This window comes from Lemur catta, chromosome 3 (genome assembly GCF_020740605.2).
Source record: "Lemur catta isolate mLemCat1 chromosome 3, mLemCat1.pri, whole genome shotgun sequence".
In the NCBI taxonomy this organism is placed as follows: Eukaryota; Metazoa; Chordata; class Mammalia; order Primates; family Lemuridae; genus Lemur; species Lemur catta.
In genome coordinates this window covers 69013672-69031280 of record NC_059130.1, presented here as the reverse complement: position 1 = coordinate 69031280, position 17609 = coordinate 69013672, and the positions used below count along the sequence as shown (strand labels likewise).

Below are 17609 nucleotides of genomic sequence, written 5' to 3'. Positions count from 1 at the left end.
ACGTGAGTGACGCAGGAAGGGGCGGGGCGGAGACGCCCGGACCAAGGAACGCGTTACATCCCGCGGCGCATGCGTGCTGTGCAGCGGGGGCTATGGCGGCCGTCAGGGCCCCTCCAGAAGTATTTCTGCGAGAAGCCACTCAACGAAAATTGCGGAGGTTTTCGGAATTAAGAGGTACCGAAGAAGGAACCGGAGTTCTCTCGGTCAATGGAGCGGGAGGGTGCTTTACGGGCCAGGAGATTTGCTGGACTGTTACTTCCTGTCTGCTGCTCACCTGCAGGCTTGGGTCACTGGACCGGGAGGAACTTGCTAATATTCCTTTTGAGTTTTTGATTTTATCATTCTCCTTTCTTTACATTTTGTGTGTTACTTTTAACTTTGTTCCTAGTGGTATAGATTTCAAAATAAGAGAGGAGGAAGGAGAAGAAAGAAAGTTAACTTGACAAGTGAAGGTAGCTTGTTGATAAAGTCTATTTTAAATAAATCTAAAAAATCTGAAGCATAGAGTTTTGACCCTTAGAAGTGATTTTATCCTTACCCCTACCTACTCACTTACCTACTTCGCCAAGTTGTTATGTAATGTAAACACTTAATGGGGGGGGGCGGAATATAACATGGAGGAATTAGGGATTAAAAATTAAAAAGTGGAAGTTTGATATCAAAAAACAGGCTCTGCCACTTGTGATTCCCTGTACAATTGTCTAATAAAAGTGATTATATATTTGATGCAATGACTGCCTAAAAAATATAGGGGCTAATACTTGGATAAAAGAAAAATGTTCAGGACAATTAGATTCTGGATGACAAGTCCTATTTGTTAACTAATAGAAACCTTACTCTTCTTGTTTATCAATAAAGAAGAGATTCTAACTGTTTTCCAAAAGCAGTCCGTCTTTTAATGAGTTCATCAGGAAGTTGGGACTTTATTATCAAGAATTTTGTCATATTCTAATAGAAAAAATTAATATGACAAAATTAGAATTTGTCATATTAGGATGTGAACTTGCGTGTGAGCTTGCATGGCTCGTTTTAAAGTAGTAAAAAATAAAGTACCTACATTTATAAACACCATTATTAAAGGAATGGGTACTTGGATTGAATGTTTCTTAGCTAACAAAGTGTCCCTGAAATATGAGAATTGATTTTCAAAGCTGGAGATTCATTTATTTATTTCTTTGTCTCCTCTTTTTATTTAAGAATTGAGGTAATAATCTTTGACAAGTTAAAATTACCTCTCAATCAAGAAACATATCTCTGAAAATTTCTAAATATATGGGATTGTGGACCATAAAAGGAGGGAGTAATCTAAAAGAGAGAGGGGAAAAAAAAAAGTGAGCAATTTCCATTAGAACTATTTTGAATCATACTAATGGGCCATTAATTATTCCCTAATTCTCAAATGCAGAAGATACATTTTTGAAGATGATAATAAATATTAACCTTTTTTTTTTTCTTTCCAAATAGACAAACATGTAACAGCTAGAGAATTCTGATAATTTTTCTTATTTCCTTGCTTTTTCCAAATAGGCAAACCAGTGGCAGCTGGAGAATTTTGGGACATAGTTGCAATAACGGCAGCTGATGAAAAACAGGAACTTGCTTATAAGCAACAGCTGTCAGTAAAGCTGAAAAGAAAAGAGTTACCCCTTGGAGTTCAATATCACGTTTTTGTTGATCCTGCTGGAGCCAAAATTGGTATGCATTTTATGGTCAGGTTTATAACATAGGTCCTGAGCAGAATAATCATTGATGAAAAGCTTTTCTGTGGCTTACAGTTTATAAGCTGCATATCCCCACCCAAGGACTTTACAGACTTTAAAATTTGAATGTAAATTGACATTTTTTTAAGAAAGATAAAAGTCATAACAACTGTTCTTACCCCTTGTGATTTACTTTGAATACTTCCAGAATGTTATTTAAAAGATAATTTTATTAGTTTTAATAAACTTTAGTCAGATGGTGAATATCCCTTTGGACCTTATCAGTAGGGCCCTTAAGGTCCCTCCCCACCCCACAGTGTCTTCAGAAACTTGCGTGAAGAAAGCAAATCAGGCAAAAAAAATATACACTTAGTCTCTTGGGGCTACAGCACGGAATGCAAAAGAATGCAGTCTAAAGGCTTAAGTATTATATTTATTTTAAAACCCCAGTTTTGGTCAACTTTGCTCTTTGACTTTCCATTGCAAATAAAAATGGAAGCAATTTTCCTGAAGGCTGTTTTCCTTGTGATACTTAAAACTGAAGACACTTGATACCAGAGATAAGGTATCAGTATATGACATTAGCATTGGTCTAATTAACCAATGCTGTTTTAATCTTCACAAATACAAGGTCAGTACTTTTATTATTCTCATTATATAGATGAAATCTGAGGCTCTGAGACTTAAATAATTTTCCTAGGATAACTAGTATGGTGGTAATATTTAAGATGATTTTTGGAAAACCAGGTTCTAAAACTCTTTTTAGAAAGGAAATCCAACTTGTATCTTCAATTATGTCGTGGAAGAATTATTTAAGTGGACTTTGTGGTTTGTAACTCCATATGAATCTTTATACTTAACAATCTTCTAGTGTTACACGTTGTGTAATTCATCATTCCTTCTGTTTTTGGTACTGTTTGGGAGAGCATATTAGTTCATTTATTACTGAGTGCTGCTCTCTGGGTTTCATTACTAATTGTTTATTTGCTATGGAATGTATTTAATTTTATTCTTTTGCCAGTACTTTTTGTGTATATCTCCCTAGTTAATTATACCCCAAAACCATAGCCTTAAAGTTATAACTTCTAAATTTAACATCATTACAGAGTTTTATTAGGTTTCTGTAAAATAAACTGTGCTTTTTAACTTTACCTTTAAGGAAATGGAGGATCAACACTTTGTGCCCTTCAATGTTTGGAAAAGCTGTATGGAGATAAATGGACTTCTTTTACCATCCTATTAATTCACTCTGGTAAAGTTATACTTTACTAATTTACATTTTCTTTTGAGCATTCTACCTCTGATACCTTAGGGACTTTTTTCTCCCTTGCAAATACTTTACTCTTCTTTTTTTTTTTTTTTTTTTTTATTCTTTGAAGTTACTCTGCTTTGAAAAATATTTCATGCTTTTCTTGGTGTCATTAGGTGGTAAGTAGCATAGTGATTTTCACAAAATTTAATCTAAAAATTGTAGATCACATACATCATCAACTTTTTATGGATATTTTGTTTTGGTATACACGTAGAAAATTATTTTCCTAAGAAAGAACTCATTCAAATGTGAACATTTCTCAGGAATGCTTTAGAGGGAATTCTTGCTTCAGGAGAGAGGCTGCTTTAGCAGTGTTGTTACTAGACTTTTGCCTAAACTTTCCGTCCTGCATTTTTGTCTGATTATTGGTACCCAAAGGCTAGAATGCTTAAAAAAATTTTAAAAATTAAAGGAAATAATGGCAAGGTATGGAGTTGACAAGTAAGTATATAAGGGGGAAATATACACACAAAAGAGGACATTTTAAAACAACAATAGGAAGGACATAATCTCAGAATAATGGATAATTAAATCAAATACATTTAGTATATGAAAATTTTGGTTACATGAAAACCTCTGTTATTTTTCTCTATATGCTAGAGGCCTGGTGAAAACTTTGTCATGGACTACATCAGTCAGGGGACAGGTATTTTAGAATCCATCTATATGGCTTCCAAGTCACTTTCCAGTTCTTATGATTCATATACAAAACAATGATTTTTTTGTAAAAATGATATCAAAGTAAAGCATCCAAGTTCTGGTTTTAAGATGAAAAATGTAAAAAAATTCTGATTTATAATTTTATTATGATTTTATTATTATTATTACCAGTTTAGTAAAAATTAGAATAGATAATTCCTTTAGTGCTAAACTTTACTTTTGCCTCATCTTTGGAAAAAGAAAAATAGAGAGTTATTATTAGCTCTCTGTTGAACAATGTGCAATGTGCCAAGTGCTTTTCATGTATTATTGAGCTTATGAAAACATTTTCGATGCAATACCTTCCAGAGGTGAGTAGTATTCCACATTTGCTGATTTGGAGTAAATCCAAAGATAAACAACTAAAACATGGTGAACCAGGTTTGAACTCATTTTTGTCTGACTCTTTCTATTATGTAAGGCTGCTTCTCACTATAGTTACATAAAAATTATGGAAGATATTTGATGTACTTAAGAGAACATGCTTTTCAAGGAATTAAGTTATAAGGCTCATTTTAGAAGGGAAGAGGATGTTTAAATTAAAAACAAGTATATATTTTAAAATGCTTTTAAATAAATGTACTATCTTTAAATGTAGATAATAATTTGAGAAATGACACTGCAACTAGAATTTAGTGTTTAATAGATAATTACATATTCATGTGTGGCTTAACAACAGACATACATTCTGATAAATGCATTATTAGGTGATTTTGTCCTTGTGTGAATATGACAGTACTTGCACAAACATGTGGTATAGCCAATTGCTCCTAGGCTACAAACCTATACAGCATGTTACTGTACTGTAGGCAGTTGTAACACGATTGTATTTGTGTATCTAAACATATCTAAACATAGAAAAGGTACAGTAAAAATACCATATAAAAGATAAAAAATGGTACATCTATATAGGGCACTTACCATGAATGATGCTTGCAGGACTAGACATTGCTCTGGGTAAGTCAGTAGTGAATGGTGAGTGAATGTGAAAGCCCAGGACATTACATCACTGTAGACTTTATAAACAGTTTACACTGAGGCTACACTAAATTTATTTAAAAATATTTTCTTTCTTAAATAATAAATTAGCTTACTATAACTTTTTTACTTTATAAACTTTTAATTTTTTTTAAGTTATTAAGTCTTTTGTATTAACACTTAGCCTAAAACACATTTTACATTGTACAGCTGTACAAAATATTTTCTTTCTTTATATCCTTAGTTTTTATTTTATTTTTACTTCTTAAACTTTCTGGTTAAAAACTAACACTCAAACATACATTAGCCTAGGCCTACACAGGGTCAGGATCATCAATATCACTGTCTTCCTTCTCCACATCTTGTCCCACTGGACTTTAGGGGCAATAACACACATGAGTTGTCATCTCCTGTGATAACAATGCCTTCTTCTATAATACTTCTTGAAGGACCTACTTGAAGTTGTTTTACAGTTAACTGTTTTTAGTAAGTAGAAAGAGTATACTAAAGTAGTAATAAAAAATATAGCATAGTAAATATATAAACTAGTAACATAGTCATTTATTATCAAGTATTATATACTAATTATATGTGTGATAGCTTTATATGACTGGGAGTGCAGTAGGTTTGTTTACACCAGCATCACTATAAACACAAGATGTGTTACTACAGCTATGACATCACTAGGTGACCGGAATTTTTCAGCTCCATTGTAATCTTATGGGACCTCCATTATATATGCTGTCCATTGTTGAATGAAACATCATTATGCAGTATATGACTATATTTTGGAATTGGCATATTCATTTTTTGTAACTATGGAGTGGATTCTTAATATAGGAGTCTGACATGGTTGAAATTTACTGTTTAAAATATAGATGCATGATCATGATCATGCATCGTCCTTTTTGTTTGTTATACATTTGATTCAAAACAATTCACAGGAGGTACAGTATATTAGAATTCGTTCTTAACCTGGAATTTTTAAAACTACACTATATCAAATGGCTACAGGAGAATTGCACTTTGAATTTTTAATCTGGATTGCATTATTCTTTACTGAGTTACAATAACATATTGTATACATTAAATATCTTTAGAGATATTTTGAGTTGTAAATGGTGCCCTTGGGTTTTGAAAATCTTATAAACAATAACACATTTTTTAAATGGCAATTTTGTTTAATTTTATAGGTGGCTACAGTCAACGCCTTCCAAATGCAAGTGCTCTGGGGAAAATTTTCACAGCTTTGCCTCTTGGTAACCCCATTTATCAGATGTTGGAATTAAAACTAGCTATGTACATTGATTTTCCCTCACATATGAATCCTGGGATTCTGGTTACCTGTGCAGATGATATTGAACTTTATAGTATTGGAGAATCTGAGTTTATAAGGTTTGATAAACCTGGCTTTACTGCTTTAGCTCATCCTTCTAGTTTGACTGTAGGTACCACACATGGAGTATTTGTCTTAGATCCTTTTGATTATTTAGAACGTAGAGACCTTGAATACAGGTCTTGCTATCGTTTCCTCCATAAACCCAGTATAGAAAAGATGTATCAGTTTAATGCTGTGTGTAGACCTGAGGATTTTTGTCAACAGGACTTTGTTGGGGGTGACACTGCCCATCTTAAATTAGACTCTGACTTTGTCTACACAGATAGCCTATTTTACATGGATCATGCATCAGCAAAGAAATTACTTGCTTTTTATGAAAAAATAGGCACACTGAACTGTGAAATAGATGCCTATGGTGACTTTCTGCAGGCTTTAGGACCTGGAGCAACTGTGGAGTACACCAGGAACACATCAAATGTTACCAAAGAAGAGTCAGAGTTGATAGATATGAGGCAGAGAATATTTCATCTTCTTAAAGGAACATCACTAAATGTTGTTGTACTTAATAACTCCAAATTTTATCACATTGGGACAACTGAAGAATATATGTTTCATTTTACTTCAGATAGCAGTTTAAAGTCAGAGCTTGGCTTACAGTCCATAATTTTTAGCATCTTTCCAGACACACCAGAATGTTCTGGTAAAACATCCTGTATCCTTCAAAGTATACTGGATTCAAGATGTTCACTGGCACCTGGCTCAGTTGTGGAATATTCCAGATTGGAACCTGATGTTACAGTTGGGGAAAACTGCATTATTAGTGGTTCTTATATCATAACAAAAGCTGCCCTGCCTGCATATTCTTTTGTGTGTTCCTTAAGCTTGAAGATGAATGGATGCCTAAAGTATTCAACTATGGCATTTGGAGTGCAAGACGACTTGAAAAAGAATGTTAAAACATTGTCAGATGTAAAGTTAATTCAATTCTTTGGAGTCTGTTTTCTGTCGTGCTTAGATATTTGGAATCTTGAAGTTACAGAGGAGCTGTTCTCTGGAAACAAGACATGTCTAAGTTTGTGGACTGCTCGCATTTTCCCAGTTTGTTCTTCTTTGAGTGATTCAGTTACAACATCCATAAGGATGTTAAATGCTATTCAGAACAAGTCAACATTCAGCCTGAAGAGCTATAAGCTGTTGTCCATTGAAGAAATGCTTATCTACAAAGATATAGAAGACATGATAGCTTATAGGGAGCAGATTTTTCTAGAAGTTAGTTTAAATAAAAAGCAATTTGATTTAGAGATATCTTAAATATTGTATGCTTTGCCTTTCTTTAAGCAAGATTCCAAATACAGTCGTTTTCTGTAGACTTTTTTTTTTTTGGATTGTTTCACTGAAGTGAATTAATGAAAATGTATTAACATAATTGCTGTAACATGTAGCATAACATTAATAACACAAAAATACAAATGAACATTTTTTTGATGGAAGAATATTTCAAGACTTTAAGTTCAGAAAAGAGAGACTTTTTTGATGTTTATCACTATTTCAATTTTTTTAATGATGGATTTGTGGAGCATTGTTTTGTTCACATAATAAATACTCTAGTAGTTTAAAAGGAAATTTTCTAAATATACATGAACAATTTTTCCACCTTCTTTTGATCTTTGGTTCCGATAAAGTTTAAGTATTTATTGACAATTATCTCCTTAAATATCATCCTATTTTGATAAATTAATAAAAATGGCATTTCTAGGGTCTTCAGAGTACTGTAGGAATACTATAGAAATCATTTTTCAGAAACTATAGCTGACAAATTCAGGTTAATCAATGCTTGATGTGATTATTTTAGTTGATAAATAACTACATACAAAGAGCTATAAAATTAATGATAAAAATTTGTATCTCATTTATTGATCTTATCAAAATAAAACAAAGTATGTATACACTTGAACATGTGTTTGCATATCTTATAAATTTTCCCTAAATCTCTATTCCATAGGAAAACCAAAACATACACACACAAAACTCAAGTTATGTATGAAGAAGGTGGTAGGAATAATTGAGTTTGTGGACTGCTCGCATTTTCCCAGTTTGTTGTTCTTTGAGTGATTCATTTACAACATACCTAAACATGTTAAATGCTCTTCAGAATAAGTCACCAGTTAGCCTGAATAGCTATAAGCAACTGTCCATTGAAGAAATGCTTATCTACAAAGATACAGAAGACATGATAGTTTATAGGGAGCAAATTTTTCTAGAAATTAGTTTAAATAAAAAGAAATTTAATGAGGAGACTAATTTAATGACACTGTGGACATTACGTTCATCATCTCCTATTAATCCCTCTAACAGAACTGTTAAATTGCCAGATGGACTGATTTAACTTTCCATTTCTTATTTTCTGTCCACACACTGGTGTTACTGAGAAGCAATAATTGGCCAAAAGGTAGACAGTAGGAGGAAGGCAGAATAGAAAAACTGACATAATACACACATGATTAAATAACTTCAAGAAAATAAAAATTGGCTGAAAACCCAAGTTATGTGTTCCTACTTTGGTATGAGCATGTAAGTGAAATGTCTTCATCTCACAGTCTAATAATTAATTAGAGATGATATTTGTCAGAGTTTTCTGTTTTAAATTAAGATGAATAAGTTGAAATAAGAGCTGGTCTGTGCCACTTATTTGTATATTAACATGTCAATATAAAAATAATTGGTAAACTGGAAGTGACTTGTCTGCAACCCTTCAGTTATGGTACCTGTATGTGTTTCTTTTTTGCAAGGTTCTTCCCAAGGAAAAAATAAAAGTACAGCAGCAGTTATTGTTTAACATTTATTGGTTTACTTGCAGAGCTTTCAGAGGATGTTATATATTTGTCATTCATTAAATGTTCAATATCGTAATTTTACCTAATCCGAAGTGCTGTCAGTTATAAGGATCACCGTTATTTTATGTTCCACTAAGAAAGAGAAAACACTACCAATAAAATGACACAGTGCTTTCTTTGTTACTTGAAATATTTATATTCATTGGAGATCTTTTAGGGGCATTTAAATGTAGATTTTTATCAATTAACCCTCTTGCATACACATATAAGGTAACAACAAAATGAAATATTGAGATATCACCAAGACATTTCTAACAGCTTCACATTCTTCCTGACTTTTTGGAAGAGTCAAACCCTTCAGAAACACTTTCATCTCAGAGTTGTTGATATCCTTATGTCCACCCAGGTACCATCTCTGTGCTATCAAAGTTACTGGTAAGGCTGCATTTCCTTAGAGTGTCTTACCGCAATACCATCTGGGTTTTTCACCAAGCTGCAGACCCAGACGCCTGTTCTGCAAGTTTTGATGCTGATGTTGTTCTGCAAGTTTTAATGCTGATGTTTTACTATTTGACAAAACTCAGTTTCATTTTTGCCTGTTTAATCACATGTCCCTAGAAGGTAGATAGCTTCTATTCAAAGTCAGAAGGAGATTTCTGACTAATTGATGTCTTATTAACATATCAGTATGAAAATAATTGATAAACCAGAAGTGACTTGTCTGCAACCCCCAATTATGTATGATATATTGATTGTGTGTGTGTGTTTTCTTTTTTCAAGATTCTTCCCAGGAGGAAAATATGTGGTAGCTATTGTTTTATTGTTTAAGATTTATTTACTTGCAGAGCTTTCAGAGGATGTTGTGTGTTTGTCATCCATTAAATGCTCGATACTGTATTTCACCTAATAATAATCCTTCACAATGTGTGGATTCTTGTTGCTTTGAAATGGTATCTGTTCAAAGGATTTATCAGTATCTTTGGCTTGAGAAGTATTGTTGGTGTGTAGCAGCACGCATGTACTACTGACAGTGTACATAACTGAAATGACAATCACATGCACAGCTATGACCAAGTTCACATATTAGCAGATAACTCCATGACTATTGCTGCCTGGCTAATAGCTATTATAAAACACTATCAGCTGTAAGGCACATTCTATTTTCAGGGATGTTGAAACATAGAGAGAAAAGGTGACTTAAGAAATGATTCTAATCTAAGTGTGTGTTTTATTAAAAGGGTCTAGGAAAAAGAAAAAAGCAAGTCATTCTTAAATTCAGTTCCTAAGAGTAGTGTACATGATGATGAGAGGAAAAGTATTTTTGATAAGAAATAACTAAATTTTGTGACATTCACAATTTTTCAGCCTTTTCAGTTAGCCTCACGATAAAAATTCAGTTTTTTTCTTGTCTGGATTTTATCAGCAATAAAAAAGTAAGGCCTGCATGTATAGCTTTGAAATTAAACATTTTCTCTTGATTTATAATTTTTGTTTTAGAAAATCATAGTATTTAAATCTTATACTCTCGGATTTATGAAGGCCTTTTATTGTTTGTAACTATATTCCATAAACTTATTGATGAGTTAATTATTGCTAAAAAGCGCATGGAAAAAACCCAGCATTTGGTAATAATCTTGTACCATTTATTCTCTAAGCAAAACAGAAAATAAAGAGTATCAGTGTATACTGAGTTGAAATAAAGCTTCAAAAATCCAAATGATACACTGGAAATGGCAAAAAAAAAAAAATGATGGCATGAATTCAGGGTTAAATTCCACAACCTGTGGTGATCTATTCATCTTCTGTTGTTAAGCAATACTCCCAGTGGTATATACCAAATTCAGCAATAGAGCCAAAATCAACTTTGCCTGCTGCAAAATGTAGGCATGGCTGTCACATGTAGCCGTTCAGTACATTACACAAAATCAGAGACACCATCCACATATACCACGATGCCCTCTGGACTTGAACAGCTTGAAGGCTCAGAATTAAGGCACTCCAATCTAGTCTAGTCGATGTCTAAGATGGAGAGAAAAAGTGGAAAAGTGTTATTAATATGCTCAAAACTATCTAAAGGATTTCTGATGCTCTTTTTGTTGTTCGACTAAATAAAACCAAGTCTTTATCTGGGTCAAGAACTAACTTGTTCTTATTAAAGACCTTTTAAATTTACTTAGTGCAAGAGAAATAATTGAAACAACTGTTATCTACTCCGTTTTACTTGAATCTTCTGTGCCTATAAAATTTCATGTGCCTATTTCTGTTGAGGTTAAGGAACACAACTTCTATTGTTTATATTTAGTGAAACTGTATTATTAATATTCCTTGTATTGAACTTTGTCATGGGTCGGTTTACATTTTCCTTCCCTCCATTACCAATGTGCCAAGCTCGATACTAGTGTTCTGCTTGCTCCATTTGCTGGTATACACAGAAATTTCTGATTAGGTTTTTTATATATAGTGAAAGATAAGTTACACCAGTCTGGTTGGAGAGTACCACTTTTGTCCCTGGAAGAGACATGAGCCACAGCAAACCAAACTTGCCATGTCTTTCAAACTTGCCAATTTTGGGTCAGGTTAAAATTTGGGGTAAAGGAATAATGAAAGCTGCTAATTTTCTACCACATTTATATTTGGAGGATTGGAGTAGGGAGAGGAAAGATGCCTGTGAATTAGTCACATTATCCACCTGTAAAGCAGCTTGATTATTGACATTTGTGTCTAAGATGTCATCTTAAGGGCATTTTTGTCCATACAAGTAAGTGATTGAAACTGACAGTTAATGTTTTCTTCTGGACTGGTTGGACAAATAGTCTATCTTTTTGAAGCCTCTGGCTGCAGGGATCTCTTAGCCATCTAATGTATAAATTTCAACCATTCAAACAGAGCAATTCATTTCTGATTGCTGCAGACTGGTGCAGTCCATCTGCTAGTGTCATTTCCTAGCTATCTGTGCCAGAATTATAGTCCTTCAATTGTGCTTCATTGCATTGCTGAAGTAATCTAAACTATAATGTCTATATTCTTTGGATACTGTCTTATGATGTGTTACTGATCTGCTTGTTGAATCTCCATCCTCCTTAAAGGCTTTTAACATTTTGCTACAACCAATACCTTGTGGCTAAGGAATCTATATATGTGAATGATTTTTTTTTAATTTCTTTTCTTTACTAGTACCACTCTTTGCAGAACATTCAGATGGTTCAAGTTAGTTTTAATTTACCACTTCCTTGTAGGAGAGTGTTACATTGCCCAGAATAGAATTAAAGCATTTACATCTTGAGGCAAAAATCTTTTAAAACACAACTCTGTTAAAATCAAGTTAAGTGTTCGTTTCATTTGCAGGTTGAGAAATGTTGCACTGCTCAATGAAGTTTTATGTGATTGGTTTCTTTCTTATTATTTTTAGCCTTTGGGTTTGAGAGAGTAAATTATATCCACCAATATGCTGTTCTTCAGAGAAGTTTCAAACATTTTTAGTAAAACCTAGAACTAGGAAACTTTTTACTACACAAAGAAATAATCATGATCATAACAAGTCATGCAGGTGCAAATTTTAAATGTATAGTCATACTGACAAAGTCATAAATTAACTTATAAAATTCAGTATATATCACTGGAATCAATTTTTAATGAAATGTAACAAGAAAGATCACTACTCATTATAATTGGTTAAAGTTGATAGAGCTACTAATTAGTCGTTATCCAATCAAACCAAAAGCTGTTTATGGAAGCAAGCCTATAAGAAGGGAGGGAGAAACTGGAGTTTTAGAGAAATTCTTTTTTACTTTTTACAACTGCTAATGCTTAAATACAAAACAAATATTCGCCATGCTTTCAGTAAGAGAAGGAGCAATTTATGAAATTATTCATGTTCTCTGCATCTGCAATTTATATCTCTAGATTATAAACATGCTGTAATTTTCCATAACAAAAATATAAAGGCAACAACAAAAACAAAAATTCTCTAGTCATGTTGTTTCATCAGGATACAGTCTTTTTATATGTTTTATTTATAATGTTTCTGAAGTTGTCTCTGCTAGCCATCATAATATATCCAATACTGCCACCTGCTTCATATTACTACTGGGAAAAATTAAATAGGTATCTCCATTTAGAGAGCCCTAATCTTCCCTCTGTTTATCTAGATGATCTTTTCCATCTAGATAAATGACCCAACCATCTACCAGATTGCTCAAGGAAAAAACCTAGAAATCATCCATGTCTCCTCAGATATTTTGCTTCATCTTTTTAATCCAATTCTTCAGAAAGTGCAGTCTATACATTAAAAACACAACCAAAATCCATCTAATTCTCTAAACTCTTTCTGAGCTACTACTATTTGCGAAGCTAATGCAGTAGGCTTTATTTTTTCAATTACATAACCCTTTCTTATATGCAGTAATATCAAACTGTTATATTTCTAATTGTGCATAAAGGCAAAGTTGCAGAAAGACTATCATAGAAATATATTTTAAAACAATGGCATTGAGTTGTATTGGGCATTTTTTTGAAGGGAAACGCAATATTGTGGCCATCTCAACCTTGCTTCACTGATTCAGTCTGTTTTTATATCCCATTTTGTTCCCGTGAAGACTGCCTTTTAGGATGATGATTCATACTATAATACTTCCTAACATTCTATACTTTTTTTTTTCTTAAGGATTTGCTGGTGATAGTTTGCAGTCTCTTTACCACACACATCATTGTTTTTGTTGTTGTTGTTGTTTTCATTTTACCTTTTTCATATTTATTATGTGTAATCAGATGTCATCTGGAATTTTGCTTCCCCTTTAGATGTAGGCAACATTGCTCCAGCTGTATTCCAAATGCTGTAGACATCCAAAACTTTTCCCAGATGTCTGTGAAATTCCTGGACCTCGTGTATCTTCACAATATCCTTTGGCTGTAAGCTTCCATTTCTGATGAGTTAGTTCTGTTTGGGCTTGTATGTGATTTTCTCACAAGTCTATGAGTTAAATGCCTATTTTTCACTTAGTCTCAAATTTTCCTCTTTCCCACACCTACCAAATCACCCCACTCCCTCTAGGAAAAAAAAAAAAAGCCCTTCTCACACAATTTGTATGTGTAGCAGATTCTCTGACTAATTGGGGCTGTGGAGGAAAGGGTAGAAGTTAATAGAAGGATATAAGAACAGTGAAAACACAACATTGAATAATAGTTGTTCTTAGAAATTCTTTGACGTCTCATCACCAAGAATTTCTTCACTATTTTGTTGTAATCAAAATTTATCTCTGACAGCTCTTTTTCTCCTTCCCTGACCAACCCCTCTCCCCTCACTGTATATGTGCACACCATCTAGATTATCTCTGGGAACTTGTATGTTTCTCATTCTAATATGTTGCCCAGTTCTGCTCTCTCAAGACCCTATTTCAAACAGTGGGCTGATCTTTGCATATCCAGACACACCAGGATACTGGACAGAATCAAAGGGCTTTTTATTATCAAGATCCACTTTTATTAAAAGATTTTAGCTCCCTGTTACACAGCTGCTTTCTTTAACTTTGAAAGTTGGATATAAGGGAGAAGAACAACCCAAAAATGCCTCTATTATTAGTGGCTGATTGGTCACAAATAATTTTACAACCCTTTTCTCTGTAGTAGCCTCTGCTGCTTGTTATTGGATGATGATTCCTATAGTGATGGCAGGACCTTAAGCTGAACTTAACACTATGAATAATATCATATGAAGATAACTTTAGTCTGTAAAAACTATGAAAGCTTACTCTTATCAACTGAGTTTGAGACATTTTGTTGCCTACTCCCATGATGTAAAAATATACCACAAAGCCTTGTAGTTTTGTCTCTGTCTTTGCTGCAGTATACCAGTGCTCCAGGAAGGATACAATTTCTGAAGTGTGTTCTAGGAATACACTAGATGATTCCTGAGTTTGCTCATCCTCAAACAAGTATATATTTTGAGTTTTCCAAAACACCATAATTTAAAAATAATGGCCGTTGAAATGTGGCAATTTCTTTGTAACTTTACATTTTTATCTACAAAGATACCACTTCAGCAATTCTCTCTTCTTTTTCTTGTATCATTAGTTTCCTTTACTGGAGAGAAATTCTCAACAGCACACAAATACTCTTATTTTTCCAATTAAAAAACAAAAAAACCTCTTGACTCCACTTCCTTCACCTATTACTGTCTTTGCTCTCTTTTTTTTTTTTTTTGAGACAGAGTGTCACTTTGTTGCCCTGGCTAGAGTGAGTGCCGTGGCGTCAGCCTAGCGCACAGCAACCTCAAACTCCTGGGCTTAAGCAATCCTACTGCCTCAGCCTCCCGAGTAGCTGGGACTACAGGCATGCGCCACCATGCCCGGCTAATTTTTTCTATATACATTTTAGTTGGCCAGCTAATTTGTTTCTATTTTTAGTAGAGACGGGGGTCTCACTCTTGCTCAGGCTGGTCTTGAACTCCTGACCTCAAGCGATCCACCCGCCTCGGCCTCCCAGAGTGCTAGGATTGCAGGCATGAGCCACCGCGCCCGGCCTCTTTGCTCTCTTTATGCTAAAATTCCTGTAATATATTATCTGTCCTTCCATTTTCCAGTTCCTATCCTTCCATTCATTCTTCAACCCAATTCCAGCTTTTAGCTCCCTCTCCACCACCACTATGTCCCTGAACTTGTTCTTCTGAAGATCTGTTTTGCTAAATCCTGTGGACATTCTTGTTTTTTATGCTCTTTCAGCAGCATTTGCCTCAACTGATCTCTTCTTTGACATGCATTCTTTACTTGGCTTCAAGCAACCCCACATAACTGGTTCTTTTCCTAACTCTTTGGTCATTCTTTTTAAGTCTCTTTAACTGATTTCTCATCATCATCCTTACCTCTTATCACTAGAAGATCAAGGTATTTGTGTTTAGAATTTTCTACCCACATTCACTCCTTTGGGATATCATCTGTTGTCATACCATCTATGTGCTATCAATTCTCAAATCTATATTTCTAATTATCAAAGTGTAACTCTCAAAAATGTTAAAAATATAATTGTCCTATAAATTATCAACGTGTGTCTGAATTTTATTTAGTTAATTAATGAAGAAACCAACAGAATGATGAAGTTGGTTTTATGTTGTTCCAGATCTTGCAAATAAGAAAATATATACACATTATAAACAACTTTGCTCAATAATAGAGTAGGTTTTCTTATGAGATAATAAGCTTCTTAATACCAGAATTGTTTAAACTAAGAGACTTAAAGACCACTTACTAAGAGTTTTTCCAAGAAGTTCTTGTTTTAGCTAAGAGATAGTATTACATTATGGCTGCAGGCAGGGTTTCCTGGAAAGTGGAATCTGAGATACAGTTTAGAATGCAAAATACTTCTTAACGAGTGCCTGCAGGATAAATACTTGTACAAGAAAGGGGACAGAGCAAGTGTGAGCAGAAGAGAGAAGTCGAGATTCAAGTCCAATGACAGCCTTAATTGGCTGATCCTAAGAGGAGTTCTGATATTAGAATGGTACTTCATTGTTATACCGAGTTGGACATGAGTGGACAGGGTTCATACAACATATCAACCATACTTTCCCAGGTGCCTAATTGATATGGGAACCTGGGAAAGAAGTACCATGGACAAAATAGGTCTCTGTAATTGAGGCAATCTGTGAAAGGGGCTGACAACTAAAGGCTGTCTACTGACAGCACTCCCAGTAGCTGAAGTAACAAGCTCTTCATTGAGGAAGGATCTGAGTGCCACATCACAGTGTCTACCCTAATAATCTATAAAGTCCAACCCAATGTCAAGGTTCCCTTTTTATATGAAACTAATAAAACATTATATGTTCTAATTCAAGTTGAATTACGATTTCTAAACTAATCATGCAATATTACACATATTTTAAGTGGACTCAATCCATGAAGAAACTATAGTAAATGTGTCAATCATTGATTTATAGGAACAATTTTTTATAATACTGTCGCAAATCTACATGATAATCCCTAGTGCCAGATTTTACTTTTGACTAGCTGAGCAAGCTAAAATATTCATAAATTCACATGAAACCAGATGGCTTCCCACTGAATATGCATTTGAATGATCCTGTACATTATTTATTCCAAGAAGTACACAAAATATACCACCATCATAGCAGTGACTCCTAATAAGTTTGTTTCAGAAAGAGTCAAGGAATTACAGGTGTTCAATACTAATCATATTTTGCACTGAGCTTTGATTCCAGCTTTGTATTTGAGAATTACAAACATCAAAATAAATATAGTTATTTTCTATTAGTCTCTGAAATATCAGGAATCTGAAATAAGAAGGTTCAGCAAGAATGGCTAGTGTTTGGAAAAGAAGAGAATTTAACTTTGCAAACATGATTTTTTAATAATTTGCTTAGGTCTCTGAAAATTCAAATGTATAACACAAAATGTTAACCATTTTTCATCAAGTTAATCAATATATTTTGAGGGTATATATTTTTTTCTTCAGGTTGAAATCACCAATGTGAATTTGAAATGAAAACATAATTTAACCATTTTTCTTCTCCAACATAATTTGGGAGAGAATAAATATTTTTTCTTATTTTTTAAGTCATAGAGTTTTCCTTTTATCTAAATTTGCTATGTCACTTTTTAAAGTTTCCTATCCTCTGGAAATATATCATTGCCATTTCTCTCTCTTTGTTTCCTTCAAATGTGGTAAGTAAGCACTGGTGTTTCATAATCAGTATCTGACAATTCCACTATCTGAAGTCGGTGTAGGTCTGCTTCTGA

General features: G+C 33.7%; 1 protein-coding gene across 2 annotated transcripts; it reads left to right on the top strand.

Annotated features, from left to right (window-relative positions):
- Positions 1 to 58: 58 nt before the first annotated feature.
- FPGT (fucose-1-phosphate guanylyltransferase) lies at positions 59 to 8914 on the top strand. 2 transcript variants are annotated; one of them, XM_045547742.1, is made up of 4 exons: positions 59 to 174; positions 1528 to 1695; positions 2860 to 2952; positions 5883 to 8914. In XM_045547742.1, the coding sequence occupies exons 1-4, from the start codon at positions 93 to 95 to the stop codon at positions 7337 to 7339; spliced, it is 1800 nt and encodes a 599-aa protein (XP_045403698.1). In that variant the 5' UTR covers positions 59 to 92; the 3' UTR covers positions 7340 to 8914. The 2 variants fall into 2 exon arrangements, with proteins under 2 accessions (XP_045403698.1, XP_045403699.1); XM_045547743.1 differs by having other exon boundaries at positions 6700 to 6866.
- Positions 8915 to 17609: the final 8695 nt, after the last annotated feature.

Excerpts from the sequence above, each read along its gene's own strand:
- FPGT (XM_045547742.1), top strand. The coding sequence starts at position 93 with ATGGCGGCCGTCAGGGCCCCTCCAGAAGTATTTCTGCGAGAAGCCACT. Across the intron at positions 1,696-2,859 it reads TCCTGCTGGAGCCAAAATTG|GAAATGGAGGATCAACACTT; the intron begins GTATGCATTTTA and ends TTTACCTTTAAG. Across the intron at positions 2,953-5,882 it reads CATCCTATTAATTCACTCTG|GTGGCTACAGTCAACGCCTT; the intron begins GTAAAGTTATAC and ends TTAATTTTATAG.